Source organism: Struthio camelus, chromosome 1 (genome assembly GCF_040807025.1).
Source record: "Struthio camelus isolate bStrCam1 chromosome 1, bStrCam1.hap1, whole genome shotgun sequence".
Classification (NCBI taxonomy): domain Eukaryota; kingdom Metazoa; phylum Chordata; class Aves; order Struthioniformes; family Struthionidae; genus Struthio; species Struthio camelus.
This window is the reverse complement of record NC_090942.1, coordinates 166,094,988-166,112,855: the sequence shown is the minus strand read 5'-3', so window position 1 is coordinate 166,112,855 and position 17,868 is coordinate 166,094,988. Positions and strand designations below refer to the sequence as shown.

Genomic DNA, 17,868 nt, shown 5'->3' with positions numbered 1-17,868 from the left:
ACGTTTAGTCAGTCTGAGTTAAGTGGACTGCATCTCTGAAATTCATTACAGATTCAGTGGATTGTAAGAAGTGACTAAGTTAGGCAGACAGGCCTTCTCTGAAAGTTTTCACAGGCGTAAGAGACTCTCCATTCATTTGCATAAGGAATTTTCAGATGAGATGTATCTGATGGACTAGATCAGTTCTCTGTGATACAATGCTTAGCATCTTAGTGAGGCAGTTCTTCAATTATGCACGTAAACTACAATGCCTTTTTCTCTAGGTAAGTTCAAATGGCTTCAGTAATATTCAGTGTATATTTAAAAGAAATAGTACAACAAATCAACTAGAAATATAAACCTCTGTTTATATTTAAGGGAAAATACACTGTTACAGATTTTTTTACTAAACCAAGTGAGATCACATACTTGTAAGAACAGCCCTAAACTACTTACCTCTTCAGTGGCACTTCTGACAGCTTAGATCTGCAGTTCAGAAACAGCCTGAGTTTCATATTGATAACATCTTTGAGTACCTACAGAAAAACATTCCACACAAAAAATTGTTCTTGGTAATTTTCCAACTATAAAAATAAGCCAAAATTATCCTGGTGACATATCTTTTTGTCATTTCTCAAGCTTCAGAAGATATTTCAAACATTTTAAAGTTCTGCATATATCTGCATATTAAGCAATGTTGTCAGTTATTTCAAATAAAGATTTGACCTTTTCTAAAACTGCATGATTTAGCACATAATATTCTTGATATTCAAAATGTTAATTTTTTTCACTACTGATACAGTATTTTAAAGAGCAGTTATCCTCATCTTCCAATGCATGAGCAAAGTATTATATTACTACCTCTTAATTCTTATATTATTTTCTAGATTTTAAAGCACTTTAAAGTTGATAAGTACAACACATGCCTTTTATTTAATAACTGAACTTAAAACATGACTCACTTCTTAAATTGTTGTATATAGTAAACTGTTGAATATAGTAAAGTTCAGAATTATTTTAACAATGTCAGTAGTGGATTAATGATGCATTAAACTATTCGATCAACTTCAAAATCTTTCAGAAAGTTACAATGTATACTTTCCTCAGCTTCTTCATCTCTTCATATAAATTCCTAAAATATGAATTTTTTGGATGATGCTATATAGAAACCATAGTGTTAGGACAGTATTTTGTTCTTATTTTTGTAAGCAATCTAATTTGTTTAAAATTAACAAAAACATTAATTTATTTAATACCTTTACCCAAGTTATCTTTACCAAATTGCTTATTCGAAAACATAAATCAGCTTTGTCTACCTTTATGGATATTACTAGAAGAATAAATATGATAATAAAGATAAATAAAAAACTGATTATCACTAAGGCTAAAATTACATAATGGTAAGTAAAACCAGGAATGAAACAAGACAAAGACCATTCTTAAATCTCTCTGTTAAGATAACCAGTAATTTTCTTTCCCCAGTTCAACCCATGGTTACATGTATTCTTTACTACACTGCCACAACTTTACATAGACTTAGGGACCCGTTCTGCTCCTAGCTTCTCATTCTCACCCTTTGTGACTCTGAAATACTATTACTGAAAAACTACTGAGGAAAAAAATAAAGACGAGGGAGTGACATAAGGATGAGAACAAGTTAAGAAGCAAAAAATAAGGAGCATCTGAACCCACCTAAACAGCACTGTTAATCAATGCTTTTTCATATTCTCAAAAAAGCTTACGATATTAACACATTAATTTAGAATTAATTTAGTTTTTCAGAATTAACTTGGTTATATAATATCTCTAGCTTACAGTATAAAAGAAGTTCCAAGTTAAACCTTTCCTAGACAGAGGAAGATTGAGGAACAATTTGAAGGCAGAACAAAGTTTAGGAATTATTATAGTTGTTGTCTGATATTCACTTTTCAAGGCATGGCTATATATGAATATTCCATCCATATATTCACACTCCAGAAGTAGTAGTTCATAATATTAAGAACAAAATTAAGAAGAATTTTTGTGGGGGCCGTGAGCAAGAGGAAAATATAAGTTTTAAGCCTAAATGCAAACTAGCTGCCATTTCTGAAACCCGCCGGGTTGTGTGACTATTTGGACGGACAAAATACAACAAATGATGCAAAAAAGAGCACATGGACAAAACCAGGAGGAATAAGTAACATTTTAAGTCTGCATATTTCCAGAAATAAAGGAATTTTAATGTTTACTGATTAATATCCTAATAAATAAAGAATAAGGAGGGAAAGTATTACTTGGGGTTGGCTCCAGACCACCAAAATCAAAATAGAAGGCAAAGCGAGCTACTCTTGAAGTATCTACCATTCAGAATAAAAAGCATTTGACAAGTGCTACATGTCTCATCTACTAAAACACATTGCAAATTTTTTACGTTAATTTCCCATATAAAAACGTTACATCCAAAACGACAGAAACTATATTAGACTTTATGTTGAAGACAAAAACCTGCTCCCATGTAAGAACAATGTTAGCGGTACTTCAGCAATCTGGATTGACATGGTTTGTTGTTTGCAGAATGAAGACCAAATCAATAATTTATGCATGCTTGGTGATCTAAAAGGGATAATTTAACACACCTGGAAAAAGCTAAATCACAAGGGAGAGAGTTTAATCAGAAGCATGAATAAACATTAGAAACTGCACAAGATTGCTTTATCAGATGTTCAAACCAATGATGTCCAATCACCGAGAAAGAAATAAGCGCTGGTTTGAAAAAAAAATCCAAAACCAAGAAAAACTGTGGTTTAGAAGGAAAGTGAGGCAACTATAAAAAAAAAGAAAACTATAAATGAAAAAGAGGAAACCTGGTATTAGCAAAGGTAGAAACTGCAGGAAACTGGTAAGGAAAGCAAAATATACAGATAGGACAAATATGGATAAAATTTTTTTAAAGTAAGTTGTAAAAAAAAAAAAAAAAAGAATATAAGAAAATGCTATTCATGACTATATGGAAGTACCAGTAAAAAGAATGAAAGACCAATATGTTCAATAAATATTTATATACCAGTTTTGAGAAAAAGACAAATGAAGTAGTCATAGCTGGAGATGGGAATGAAACACTTTCTAAGCCAACAATAACCTGGGTAGATGCTAAAAACAGCTAAAAGAAGTTTAGAAGACGGGAGAAGATAGAAACACAACACACAATAAGTAGATGAAAAGTTGTTTTTCACAACAATTCTTAAAATGTAGCTGTATATATTAAAACAATTACTGAAGGCCTCTGCTTTCAGCAGGGCCCTAAAAGACAGTTTTATAGCTTTCACTTCAGAGATTTTCTTTTAATGGAGAAAACATACAATCTTAAGATGCCAAAAAGATTATCATAAATAATAAATAATGAAGAAGGCAGCACACATTTAAAACAATTTAGTGTGCAGTGTGCCCTTTCACAACCATTCCTCATGCATTTAATTATGGCCAAATGAAAAGTCACACAACTGTGTGCCAGACAGTTGTTCTTCTGGGAAGAAGCGACCTTGAGAACGATTAAGTTATCATGCTAGATATCAGCTGATCATGAAATTTAGAGAATGTATTATCTCTGTGCAGCAGCACAACTACTTCTGGAATACTGAAATCAGTTCTGTTATTTAGAGCGTATGAGGAGAGTATTCAGAGAGAACACATGAAAACGGTTACAAGATTGGAAAACCTTTTTTACGGAAAGGTATTCCAAGATCTCATTTTGCTTGCTTTAACCAAGAAAATGTTAAGAGGAGACTGAAAGGTTTGTTCAGATAGTATTTCATACTATTACAAAGGACTGAATTCTTTCAGTTTACACAGCATGAAAGTGATTTAAACCCAAGTTTTAGCTTGCATGTGCAATGACTTAGCAAAATGCGTACTGTCAGTTACCACACCTCATCTGAAAAGCACTAACTCACTAAACCATGGTAATTCAACCAACTGCTGGGAACTGTGTGAACACCACCATAATATGAGGCATCTACACTCAAAACAAACTTTTATAATAGAATCTTCAATATAACTGACAACACGATGAGAAGATGAATGCCTGCAGCATGGAGCCAAAAAAAAATTTGCAAGTTAAAGTGTAACAGTGAAGTTAATTAACCATTGGAAAAAGCTCAGTAGGAACTGTGACGCATACTCAACCACAGGTAATATTCAAATTAGGATTAGATTAAAAGAACTATTTCTACTTCAAAGGAAATTTGATAAAAAGAAGTCCTGTGACCTGTGCTATATTAGAAATATCAGATTAGATTATCAAAAAGGGCTCCTTCAGAGGTTCTTCCTCACTTTACGAACAGAATAATGAGAGGTTTTATCCCCTAAAAATAGAAGGAATAAAGAAAAAAAGGCAAAAGATAATTGACAAGGAAAAAAGAAATAGTTTGATTTTTCTCTTAACATTTTTGAGCGCTTTGATTTACATAGCTACAGTTACTGGAACAAGAAAATAAGAGCAGTATTGTCCAAACAGTTTGCATTGCTGGAGCAGAGCAGTTAGGCTAGGAAATCCACTGACTGAAGTCTGGGGGAGGTAGTTTGTTCACCAGAAATATGATTAATATTTTTTCATATGTTTTTGGCAAATCACGAGGAAAATAACTCTCCCATTTTGTCCTCATCTTTAGAAGAAGCAATTTCTCCTATTTTCACATTACCTTAGGGACCACATTTGTAACTTTAGGACCTACTAGCTGTTCCGTGTATTCTACTGATAGCTAATGTGGCCAAACCCTGGTCAAGCTAAGGTTAGTTTTCTCAGGATCTGCTGTAGACAGCGACTGCTGTCTTGTCTGGAAATATTCAACGCTGAGCTCTGTGACAAAAGTATTTGAAAAATGCAAAAACAAGGGTTATATGGAAAGTATTACCAGCCTTTCTCTAGCAAGAATATAGAGTAGTTTTTATTATAAAATCCACTACAGTTTCTTAAAAACAGATAAAAGCCTTGGCTTTGTTCATGGTGTCACTCATACCTCCCCTCAGCCTCAAACTGCCACCTCCTCAAACTAGACAGTAAAGTTAGCATATAGGTTAACTACAGGAAGGAGTAAATGGCATATATATTATCTACAGGAAGGAGTAAATGGCTCCTTCCCAACTTCAATTCTATCTAATATGAATAGACTTTTTTTAATGTCAAAAATATTATGAAAAGACTTCTTTGAGAAGTGACTATTAAATGACACAAAGTAATATGATAGCATGTTTTCACTAGGGCAAAAAAGTGATAATGTGGGCACATTCAACATGGACTGAGACATCAGTCATTCCTTGCTGCTGTAGTTACGACACAAACTTTGCGTCATGAATAACATTGAGCACCATACAGTTATGTTGTTCAAAAAAGATCCTTTAAATATAAATATACCCCACTCCTTAAAGTTTTCAGTATTTAAGTCACCCATACATATGGCAAGACAATCCAAGAGGCATCCATTTAGGAACTCTCACCTTCTGGCTTGGGGTATATGTCTGCATATTTTCTCAAAAATTCTTCAAGAAGGTCTGTATGGCAGACAGAGGTTGCTCTTCAGATAATCATAATTTTTTAAATGTGCAGGTTAATTTAATTTGATTAGGAAAAAGAAAAAAAATAATTTGAAGAGAGTTTCACCTGCATTCAAACAATTCTGATTTGTTTAGTTGTAATAGCATTTCATTATCATCTCCTCAGGGCTGGCTTCTAGAATAAGGCTATAGCTCCTATGAATCACGCAGCATCCCTGTTTGCTAAACAGTTTAGTACATCATGGGAATCATTTGCCTAGACATGTGTATTCCTCATCAGGGAACCTGCTCTAGGGAGACTGGAGGCTTCTGAGCTGAGCTGAAAGGACCTCAAGGCACATACCATAACATGAACTTTTGGCTGAACGGAGAGACTTCTCAAGTTTCACAATCAAAAGATTTTCACTTGGTAGAATCAAACTTTCCTTTTAACTGAGAATGGTGAAATGAAAGAGCTGGTTCTGGACAAAAGCTAGTATTTCAGAATTTCAGAACAAAACTAAGCATCGCAATACCAGATTTTTTCCTGAAAACTTTAAATGCTTTACTTAGCTTAACGTTTTTATGTCTGAAGAGCAATTAGATGCCTGAACATTCCATACAAAGAATAGAAAAGGGTATGGAAATGGAAGTAATGTAAGTATTTATGAAACTTACACAATTATTGTGAAGAAAAAGATAAAACAGGACGCAGCAAGAATCAAGAGGCAGACTTCAAAATTCTAACAGACCATAAAGAGAAGATAAAATTTACATTTTTACGGGAAACTATAAAGGAACTGGAGGTAAAGTAATATTTCGCAGCCAGTGAAGAAAGGAAATCATTTTAGCAGCTGTGTTTCTAGGACAGTCTCTCTTTAGATGATCAACAGTTATATACAATGGGAGATTTTTAGATATTCTCGGTACCATTAATCAACTGAGAAATACCCTTCCACAAGCTGAAAGGTTTATCGTTCAATCTTCTTGTGACGGTGTTATGGGCCAGATTTAGTCCACCTCATTTAGGTACTTTGGAAAACTCAGGTGCTCTTGCTCAATGGAAAAAGGCATATGCCTCTTAAGATTTTGAGACAGAAGATCCTTTCCCTGTAAGACAGGCAATCTCACCCTTTCTTTCTACTGACTATAAAGAACATTTATGCACTCACTCGTAAGAGGATTGGTTCACAGGGCATCTATATTTCACTTGCAAATATGGTGCTTACAGTAATGGATTAAATCATCCCCAACTCTTTAATATAAATTTAAATAATCAAATATATATTTTAAAAGTACTTAAATTCTGTTTACCCCATAAATGCTAGATTACACTATATATCAAAACAAGAAAATAAGTTTAATATAAATTAAAGTAGAAATATGCAAATTAAAAGAAATCACCACCATCTTACAATCAATAAATGAGCCATCTTCTGTGCTTCTCTTGTCAATGGATCAACAATAGCAATAACATCATAGAATGGTTGATTCTGTTGAGGATCTATTTTTATTACACTGTTAAGAAAATGTTAATAAATAAGTGACATGAAAGCTCTAAATTAAATTTGTGGAAATAATAAACATTTTAAAATACAAACCTGTAATATGAGAGCCACTTTAGATTTTATCATTATCAAAGACATTTAACATTTACCTCATTTCAAACATTTATTATTGTGCCCGCCTATGCTATCACTAGAAATGTCAAACTCAACAGCAATTAAAATGTAGCATTAATCTCCATAGCTCCATAACAGTTACTGGTTAAATATATACTGCATTACTAATTCAATAAAATAAAAGGAAAACACAGAGCAGTACCTAGAACCCTTTACAGTTTCCTTTACCGGTATCTATGTTTTAGAAGTGCCACTGGTGACATATTTTAAAATAACAGTGGGAAAAACGGTAACTGAGAAATGTGAAACTTGATAGGATGAATTATGAATTAGCTCTATGCCTTCCAGAAAAGAATTTATTAATTTGACAAACTTTGTTAAAAGAAGTAAAGGTGAGCATGATTAGAGGAATCTAGATCCACAGGAAGGAAAGGGCAGTAAACCTCATTTGAAAAAATCATGTGCTATAAATACACAAAATGAAGAGTTTTAATTTGTTTTCCACAAAAAATATTTCTAGAAACATAACTAGTGTTAGTGATGTCACACTCCCTCCAAAAAAGCAGTAACATATTACTTACTCTGTGTTATTAGCATAGCCTTGAAAAACGTTTTAGTCACTTAAAAGACGCTGCTGACTTTGCCCCTTGTCTTTCCAACAAGTATTAGAGACAGAGCCAGCACATTGGCAAGCATGCTACAGCAGCTTTGCCAATAAAAACAAGTAAGGAACTGGAAATACTATTACAGTAAGATTTTTGTTTGTTAATTTGATCGTGATTCCTGTACTACGTCCTTTCAAAAAATGTACCTTTCCTTGCCCCAGAAAGTCGGAGAATTTAAATTAAAAATGGCTACAGCCAATACCCCATTACCACGAAGATAGAATTCTCCTAAACTTTATCTTCCAATTAAGAGCTACAGATGTGAATTTTGGAATTTTGAGTCTCATTCAATAACAATAAAAAGAGAAGACACTTGTAGCATATTGACTTTCTAAATCCAGCATGAGTAACACTAGGAGTCAACATACATAAACACGTTAATGTCATTAATACAAGCTCTCCAATCGTAAAACTGTCAGCTGAAGACAATCTAGCCAGTTTCAAGGAATTAGGTGCTGAGGAACCATATCAGTTTGCATTTGAAAGAAATCTAGCTGCATTTTAGGGTCTAATTTAATTGTATTTCATTGTTATGCTGAGCACACAAGTTGTGGCCAAGAGTGACAAAGCTAATTACAAACTGTTAGGAAAGTAAAACAATGCAACAATAGTGGTACATTCTGATTTTCATATGAAAGTACTATACATGCATTATCACGAGAAACAGAACTTACCTCTGCTGTTCTTTGAGTAATTCAGCATCTTGTCTCATCTCTGTTTTAGGTAAAGATGATAGCAGGGCATCTATTTTCATAATCAAATCACTGCCGCTACATTAAATAAGGCATATATAATTTGATATGTTTTTCACCAGAAAAGGAATAAAGCATTCCTCTTAATATCTGTCTGTCTACATAAGGCAATATTTAAAAATCCACATGCCAAATCTGGACACTTTAAAAAGATTATCACTCAAAACTTGTAGCTTTGAGTGAAATTCTAGTATGACAATGGCCAAGAACCACTAGCGCCTTTATAGCTTGGGAACTGTATGCTTCTTAAAATTAACAGATGCAGAATTAACCTTCAGCCTTACAGTTTGCACAGTGCAATCTTCTGATATCTATAACTCTTCATACCTTTTTTTTTTGCAATTTTCTTGATTGGAAAAAAACCCTTTCCTAAGAACTTCTACAAGCAGACATAAATGAAAAAAGTTTAAGTCTATTTGGTCACCTCTTTTAGATTTGTTGTATTTCTTCCTGGAATTTCCTTAGAAACTTTGGCAGTTTTATTTCAGCATCACCAAGCCTTAATATAAACTTTGTGTCTCGGTACTTATCTCCTTTACAATTCTACCTCTTTTCTTCTCTGTCTTGATTTTGTTTTTCTGGTAGTTGTTCTCTCAGTTGTGCTAATCCTCCCAAACAGAAATAATACTCAAACCCACAAAAACACTTAGCACAAATTTTTCTGTTGTTAGCTTGCAAAAATAATATAATGATGCCTCCCTCTTTGGGCAATTGGATGCTTAGATTAGAACTTGGCTAGGAGTCGTCTATACTTCTTCAGTTAAGTCTTAGAGATATGTGAATATTTTCTAGCAGTGTGTCAGAGCCCTGCATCTGTCAATGCAAATACAGGCTCCCTTTCTAATGATTCCCAAAGACAAAACACTTTTCTTACTTCAAAGATCAATACTGAAATATCACTGACTTTTTTAACACGCACTGCATTTTATGAAGTTTATTACTATCGTTTACTAGTTACTGTAACAATTGTGGGTATAGATAAGAACTCCACTTTTCTCTCCAAAGAAAATCTGTTTGATTTGCTCCTGATTTGCACAAATACATTTTACTATTTAGCTGCATCTTAAAAGTCTTTTTTGACACTAAGGAATGACCAATAAGGCATATAAAAAAATATCAGTGCAAAAAAAATCTATTAATGGGTCCATAGCATTCTTTTAAAATACTTTCAAAGGATCCCTGTTGACGCCTCCTTAGTCATATCTGAGCAAAGATCTTCCCCTAACACAATAAAAGATGTACCAACATAACTTTCATCATAATGGTTTCCTAACACAACAGAACATTGAAAATTCAAGTTCTTAGTCCCATCTTTTTAATAATAACTTCATTTGGAACTCCCATTTCACTTATTGCGTAGGATGCCACAAAGAAAGTAAATAGGGAAAACTCTGTATGCTCATACATCATTCAGTGCACACTATAACGTATGAATTTAAAAAAAAATTGTATTACAGTGAACTACAGCATGTCATCATGTTTAAAAAAATAAAATAGAAAAGGTATCACTGAAGAAAACATTATTTCTCTTGAGAAAAATCTCCTTGTACATTCAAAAGTAAAAAAGTTAAGAGTTTAGTTCACCAAGACAGTCATTCCAACCTCCCAGAACAGTCTTCATCAAAACTCAAATTTCTCAAGATCAGAATATAAAAAAAAAAAAATTAAAATGCACACCAATGTTTACTCTCCCCAGTCACCATTAAGTAATCAAAAGCTAGTAGGAATTGACTACAGTTAGATTAACTGGTCTCTTGGCTGCAACTACAGTGAAAGAGCTGAAGTATCTGCAGCAATTTAGCAGAGCTGTAAACTTGCTATGAGGCAACTTGGAGAGGATGAGATTCCTGGATAAGCAGTGATCTCTTATGCCTAAGCCTCGCATACACGACCAATGATAAAAGGTGCATGTCTCTTGAGTAACACAGGGTGCTTCTTTTTCCGGTCTGCATTGTAAGAACAATGAGGTACTAAAGAGGCTGTCAGCAGGACGGTAAATCATATGTATAATTGAAAACCAACATATATAGTTTATATATGTAGTGCAAAGCTACGTTACATAGCATGATGGGACAAGCATAAAATGAATAAAAAATTTAGCAGATAGGCCTTTTTTTCTAGAAAATAGGGCACGAGTAGGTAAGTATGCTAAGTCTAAACCAGCAATCCTAAAAAAGAAATGAGGGGACAATTGCACTGTCTACCACACAACTACTCAGATGAGAAGCAAGAGGATAGTGAAGATATAGCACAGAAACAACAAACACTTTAACTAAACGCATATAGAGTGCGTAGTCACAAAGAGTACTGACTTGGAGCCTTTGTCCATGTTCCACATTCAAAAGGATTATTAATTAGTCACAGGTAATAAACAAGGCAGTATTTTAAGGGTATGGACAATAAAGCCTCAAATCCTCAAAATATTTTACCTCTTAGCACTGATTCCCATTTCTTTGACAATAGTTTTAATCTTTTCTGCCGAGGTACTGTATGTTATTTTTTCCAGCAAGTGAAAGTCTTCTGCATAGAATTCATTTTCATCTAAGGGACCCAGGATCTTAGATAGAGAACAAGTGATGTTATAAAGCATAGTAATATGATGTTTCTTTTGTAAGTGAAAATATGCAAAACCCTGGCCCTTTACACATCAATATTAATAACTACATAGTAACTATATAGGATGCATAATTTGTAAACACCTAGGTTTTTACAGTTTTTTCTGTGGGATTATCTCTAATTAAATTAGAAAAAAAATCTCAGTCAAGCAAAGAACTCTCAGTCACAAGGAACCACTATAATGGAAATATCCACAAACATCCAAAGTATTTTTCATTATACATACCTATGTAAAAGACACTATTTAGAAATAACAAATTTAAGCTTAAAAAAAAAAAAAAGCTCAGTTAGGTACATTGTTTTAAACTGAAATACAAACTGCTACCTTCCTATTAAGTGCTTTAGTTGTTTAATCTTGTGAATGCAGTCTTAACTTCTCCAGGCTTCTCAGATGGAGCAGAACGGATAGAATGGAATTCATGAGAGTAAAGGAGAAAGCATGCAGGATGTTCAGAGACAGGAAACAGAAGAACTATTAATTTTTGATATCTGAGGCAAAAGAAAGTGCCTTGAAGTCCAGAAGTTAGCTTTGAGGATGTTGGTGTGGATTTCCTACTCACAGTCTACTAGGCTAAACTGACCCAGGACCATTTCAAGGGCCTTCAGGCCCCCAGGAGGTAGAATGTCAAGATTTAAATTTGTTGCTGACTGCCTCTCTCCCAAAAATCAATTGCTTCTGAGAAATGAGGTGATTTTACTAAATTCAGCTTTCAATTTTTTATTACTATTAATGATGCATGAGATAAAGAGAATCATAGCTTGATTATGAAATATCATGCTAATTTTGTAGAGGCAGGAATTACAAAAAAATCTTTTTGCTAATAAATATGAAACTTTAGTGATGAAATAACCAGGATATAAATAAAGCGTATCCCTTGTCTTTTTTAATAGCCAGCTTTTAAAGTGAAACGGCACTTCCAGATGGAAACACACTACTAAATTTATTCAAGTATTTACAGGGCAAGTATTTCCTCAAAACTTACTACATGACATGTTTTAGTTTTTTTAGGCATGGAAAACAGTAATATCCATTCATTTATAACATAAAATTATATATTTCATTTTGATTTTTTGTTATCACAGAAAAGCGAGGACAATTCTTTTGTGCTATATCAACAGAAATGTTTCCTGTGGTTTATTAGTGGTATTTCAGAAGCCATTTAGGATGCACAAGAATAGCTAAGAATAAAATGTGAAGAGAGTTTCCAATAATGAGATGCTAGAATAGTATCCCTATTTCCTTCTGGAAAAGGAGCAACAAATAGGAAAGACTTCATTCAACGCGCAGTTCAAATAATTTTTTTTTTTGTAATGTAAGATCCAGGCTGCCATTAGCAGTTACTAAAACCTGAACCCAATACTGTATTTTTAATCACATTATATTATAGCCACATTGTAATAAAAGCTATTTGTTTTAAAAAATACCTACTTGAAATGAAAAGAACAAAAGTATCATATTTTACTTGAATATTAAGATTTAAGACTATATAACAATTAAACATTTATGAACTATTTGCTTTTTACCTAAAACAGAAGAGCCTGAACATAGTACAACTACTCATTGTAATTTATACCTGATTATATATTAAATATATTTTGATTATTCATGTTTATCCTATACCAACCATGTAAAATATAGGTAACTTCAGGATCAAAATTTATTCTTAAACATCGTTAATAATACATCAAATTTTAACCTATTTAGGACATTTTATCTATTGCTTCATATTCTCTCTTAAATAGCTGTGGAATGGAACGGAGCTAATAAACCAATTAGGAGGAAAAAAAACCCCAAGGCAAACATTTATACCATTCTCTGCTAACAGGCTGAAAAACTGAGAGATCAATATAATGTATTACCTTTAGCGTGAAACTCAAGTTCCAGGAAATAAAAAGTACCTACATAAAGACTAAGACATGATTTATTTCCTTACTTACCCTACCATTGCTCATAACAGCCATTTGCCCAGGAAGCAGTTTAAGAACCTCCTGGCAAAACATCTGATGGGTTTTAATTATATCCAGTCCTAAAGTGTTGTACTTCTTCTCAAAAGTATCGTCATTCATTCCCTAAAGCAAAGGTAAAGAATGAGATGGCAGACTGATTAAGCAAAAACAAATTTCCTAACAGCTGAAGTAAGCAAAGATTTTCTTCAAGCTATATGGTAATCAAAAATCTAAATAAAACAGCTTCAGCTTCAATTTAAGTGTATGACTATTGGTGTGGAGCCACGGTCTCCCAGCTAGCTAGTGTGCATTTTTCACCCTTGAGCAACCGTGAAGAACCACGAGAGTAAAGCTCAGCCTGAGCTGAAATACTTTTTCTAAGATTCAGCACACAGTTGATTGAAAAACAACTAGGGTATCTACCACTGCCTGTTAATCCTTGAACATCATTCTCACTTTTCGGAAAAAGGTGTAAAAACGTAGATTACTCTAAAAATGAACAGTCATTTTAAAATGTTAGTTCAATACAGCTTAAATATGTTTTGGGGAAGACAATAACACCCACTATGACATATAACTAACCAATGTTCAAAGTGGGGAAAAAAACATTGGAACGCTGCCATGCTTTCAGTGACACTGTAGCTCACCTGTCAAAATTATCATGCCAGATTAAACACTACTGATACATATTTCTACACTATAAATAGACAGACTAAGTAAATAGTTCCATTTAGATGAAATTCATATAGCAAGACAAATCGGTAAAATACATACATTGCTTAATTGGCTACCTCTATATTTTTCAAAAATTATTACACAATAAAATGCTAAATAAGAGCATGACTCTAATAATTTGCTCACTAATTAATTTGTCAGTATGGTCCCAGGGACTTTTCCTAGTCTTCTAAATCTTCCCATTTAAAAATACTAAATTTTACAGCTCCTTCTGAAGCAAAACTGTAGGTTGCAGCTGGTATTTGATAACTCAGATCTACTTTACATCTAAACTCTGAAATCAGCAATATTTGCATTTTAAGCTAATGAATTTTCACAGAAACAGATTAGAAAATGTTGACCATGAGTATCTAATGTTCTTGTTAACTTCAGCTGCTTCAGTCTGTGCCTACTATTGCTCATAACCACAGCAGCAAAGCAAAAAGTTTCTTCTGAAGTGTTAACTCTTGACAAATATGAAGATAGTAATTTCAATGAAAATTCTTTAAAAAAAAAAAGAAAGACTAAACTATTTTGGTTTCAAGATTCCAATATCCTTATTGCACATTTTTCAATGGGCTGGTATTCTCTGTTCTTCATAACATATAAGTTGTCGAAAATCCCAATATGCTGGCCTAGGAACTGCATATGGGTTTAAACGTCCCCTAGTTCAATACTTTATAGGGTTTAGCCAAGCACTGTTACTTTCAACTACATCTTCTTACAATAAAATACAAATAAAATGAAAAAAACAATGACATGAATAGTAGTGTAATTTAGTGTTCACTCACTGGGATGAGGAATTTAACAATTTTAGTTCCATCAGCAAGGGATTTTGCTGTCTCTTCCTTAGTGAGTTTACTTAGGAAACTTTTTAGGCTGCTGTTGTTTTGGGTTAAAAAAGCTGTCAAAATTCCTCTTGCAATGGCTGTGTTATCTTCCTTTATTTTTGATGAAGGATTGTTCAAAATCCCAAGTCGTGTATGTCTGCTTGTTTTCTGCAAAGAAAAACACAGAATAATATACAATTTTACAGTTCTACCTGCTGTTACCTAACGTATGCATATTTATTATAACTCTGTTAGAAAGGAGTTAGTTATTCTATAACATATTTTAAACAGAAGGTTTTTTTGATAGAGTTATTACCTCTGAGCATTCTGCAGAAGTATATTTTTAATAAATGACATACAGAAGTGTTCATTTAAAAAATTGGCTTTGTAAGTTTTTTTCTGTTTTTCAAAAAAATTTAAACAGCATAAAATAAATACAAGAATATTTATTAACATACCACTTTAATCTTAATTAGCAGAAAGGTCTTTAACCAGTGATAACACTTAAACCTTACTACAGAGATTGATGAGAAATCTTTATTCTAGGATAGGATCAAATATACAGAAATTAATGCCCTCACTAAACGAAAAAAAGATAAATGAAATCTGTTTCAATAAAGGATAAAAACTAAGGGATGAAATCAGTGGTATTCAACCTACCTAAACTGGAAACTTTAAACTGCAGCCCTAGAAAACGTTTTGCTAAGAAGTCTATGTAAAAAGCCTGAAAACACGCTCTTCAAACTGTTGCTGAGAAGTATGCTCGCTTCGGAAAAAAGACCAGCTGCATACACTAGGCTACATTAGGAGGAGCATGACTAGCTGAGCAAGTTCTCCTCCTCTCCTTGGTGCCTGTGAGGCTGCACTCGGACTGCTACGCCCGCTTCTGGGCCTCTCCCAGCGCACTAAAGATGTTGAGACGCTAGAGAGGCTCCTCCAGCAAAAGGCTACCAAGACAGGCAAGGGCCTATGAGGAGGGACTGAAGGAGCTGGGCTTACTCAGCCTGGCAAAAAGTTGCCTAAGGACAACCCTAACAGCAACCAACAGCTAATGAAAGGGGAGTTAAAAAGCTGACAGAGAGAAACTCCTCTTGGGAGCGCCAAATTGTATAACAAGGCATAATGGCCACATATTGTGGCTCAGCAGACTTCAGGAAAAACTTCACTAGGAAGGCAGTGCAACACTGTAGCAAGTTAGCCAGGAAGGGGGTAGAATTGCCCTTCTTGGCAGTTTTCAGGACTCGGGCAAAGCCATAACTGAACTGATCTAATAATGACAACAGTTCTGCTCTGAGTGGGAGGCTGAACTAAATGACTTCCAGACATCTCTTCCAGCCAAGATATCTACAGTTTTTTCAAATTATATTAAAATATACTAGCAGTACTTTTCAGAATAACATTACTATACATTAGCTGGGATAGTTACAATTGAGTACCCTTGGGCCACTTCCCTTCCCAGCCTCTTACAAAGTTTTCTTCAAACGGCTATGGCAACTTATGCGCAAGAACCGTCTATGCCAATTTTACACCTATCAGGAATCCTACTACACCCTTACGCATCAGAGTAAAGGGACTGGAAAAGAGTAGAGAATCAATATACAAATAAATGGACTTTTTAAAACAGTATGTTCTAGGTCTTTCTGTCATAAAACTGGAAATCTCTGGACCAAGCAGTACATAGGGAAATGAGGTTTATCTAGATCAAATCTATGAATCAGAATGAAAATAACCAGTTTCATTGCTATTTGGTAGAAGATTCAACAAACCTTGTTCAGGGAGCCTTTTTCTAACTCTTTCCCTAGATATTCCTCATTAACACACATCGACTGGCCCAGACGGTTCTCACCTCCTAGAGTTAGGAACTCTAGCCTATTTTCCTCACTTAAGCAGGGAAAAAAAGTGAAGCTACAGAAGGAATTTATCTATCAAGCTTGAGTCGCAGATCTAGCAGTCAGATAAATGAAATGCTTTTCTGTAACAGGGACTTACACCACGTATTCACCTTTGCATTTTTCCAAGCCTTTTCTTAGGACACATTTGGTACCATAAACTACATGCAACACACCTACCCCAGAATTTCCTTTTGAGTGATTCCTATTTCATTGCTGATTAGTAAATCTAGATATTTTCCCCATGTCAGACTATAATTACTCTTCCATACTCCCTACAACTGGGGTGGGTTTTTTTGCTATTTATATTCAGGTGGCATTTAGTTGTATCCTTTAAATCCTATCTGAAGAACTGAAGATACTGAATACTGAAGACCTTCAAAATAAGCAAACTCATAAATGCAGATGATCCCCCTACTTAAACAAAAGTAATTATTAGTATATTAAATATAGCACAATTTTAAGTCTGTCTTAGAAGCACACCAAGATCCATTATGTGGGAAAACTGTCACTTCATGGCCACAACTATGTCATGAGATCCAGGAGAACACTGCATGACGGTTCACATAGAACGGTCATTATCCCAACTTCCCTGGTCCAAGTCACCTGCTAGGAGGAGGTCTGCAATGATTTTGATTAATAGCATCATAGTTTGTCTCCTGCTTCAGGAGACCATAAACGAAATGGTAATTTGCAGACTCAAAAGCTGCATCTGGCACATGGAGTCAAAGGAAACAGAGAGAAGTCACAGTGTTTTGCTACAGCTAGGAAAAAGATGTGCACATCAGTGCTACAGTAGAACAGAGCAAAATGAAAGCACACAGCCTCCTGCTAGTGAGTTTGAAGCTGACCCACAAAAAATATCATTGTACCTTATTTAAGATTATAATTTTAAAATTTGAGCTGTGCACAGTTTTGTTAAAATATACCTATAATAATACTAAAATAATTATTTTAATAAAAACTGCTAGAAACTCACCAAGTGTTTCAAGGCATTAGAAAGCAGTTGTCTTCCTGTTGGCTTATCGAAATCAGCAATAATCCAGATAGTAACAGCGTATAATATATCTTCCTCTGAAAATTGGAGATAATCCTGCATTACATTCTAAAGAATTTTTTCATGAACAGTGAATTAAACCTGTTTGAGATGTAGAAGTTTATGAATATGTTTGACTGCTAACTTCAGGTGTAAGGCTAATCTTTGCCACGTCAGTATCTTTTGCCCTCTGAACTGGAAAAAAATTTTTAGGAGGTACTTTATCATGTTACTATAATAGAATCACTAAAATCATTGATCTGCTGCTGTTACACTGAAACATGATGGCCCTAAATAATAAGCTATCTCC

The 17,868-nt window shown here is 34.1% G+C and overlaps 1 protein-coding gene across 7 annotated transcripts in view; it reads right to left on the bottom strand.

The window, feature by feature from the left end:
* UGGT2 (UDP-glucose glycoprotein glucosyltransferase 2) overlaps positions 1 to 17,868 on the bottom strand; it is a 100,489-nt gene that overhangs the window by 24,653 nt on the left and 57,968 nt on the right. For all 7 annotated transcript variants that reach the window (XR_011138070.1, XR_011138080.1, XR_011138071.1 and 4 more), the window contains exons 20-26: positions 17,502 to 17,596; positions 14,595 to 14,801; positions 13,081 to 13,212; positions 10,956 to 11,083; positions 8,449 to 8,544; positions 6,903 to 7,005; positions 436 to 515 (exon numbers count right to left, since the gene is read on the bottom strand). Coding sequence is in view for 3 of the 7 variants with exons in the window: in XM_068928830.1 (XP_068784931.1) it covers positions 436 to 515; positions 6,903 to 7,005; positions 8,449 to 8,544; positions 10,956 to 11,083; positions 13,081 to 13,212; positions 14,595 to 14,801; positions 17,502 to 17,596 (841 nt within the window). In the remaining 4 variants the exon portion in view is untranslated. The remainder of the gene's footprint in view (positions 1 to 435; positions 516 to 6,902; positions 7,006 to 8,448; positions 8,545 to 10,955; positions 11,084 to 13,080; positions 13,213 to 14,594; positions 14,802 to 17,501; positions 17,597 to 17,868) is intronic.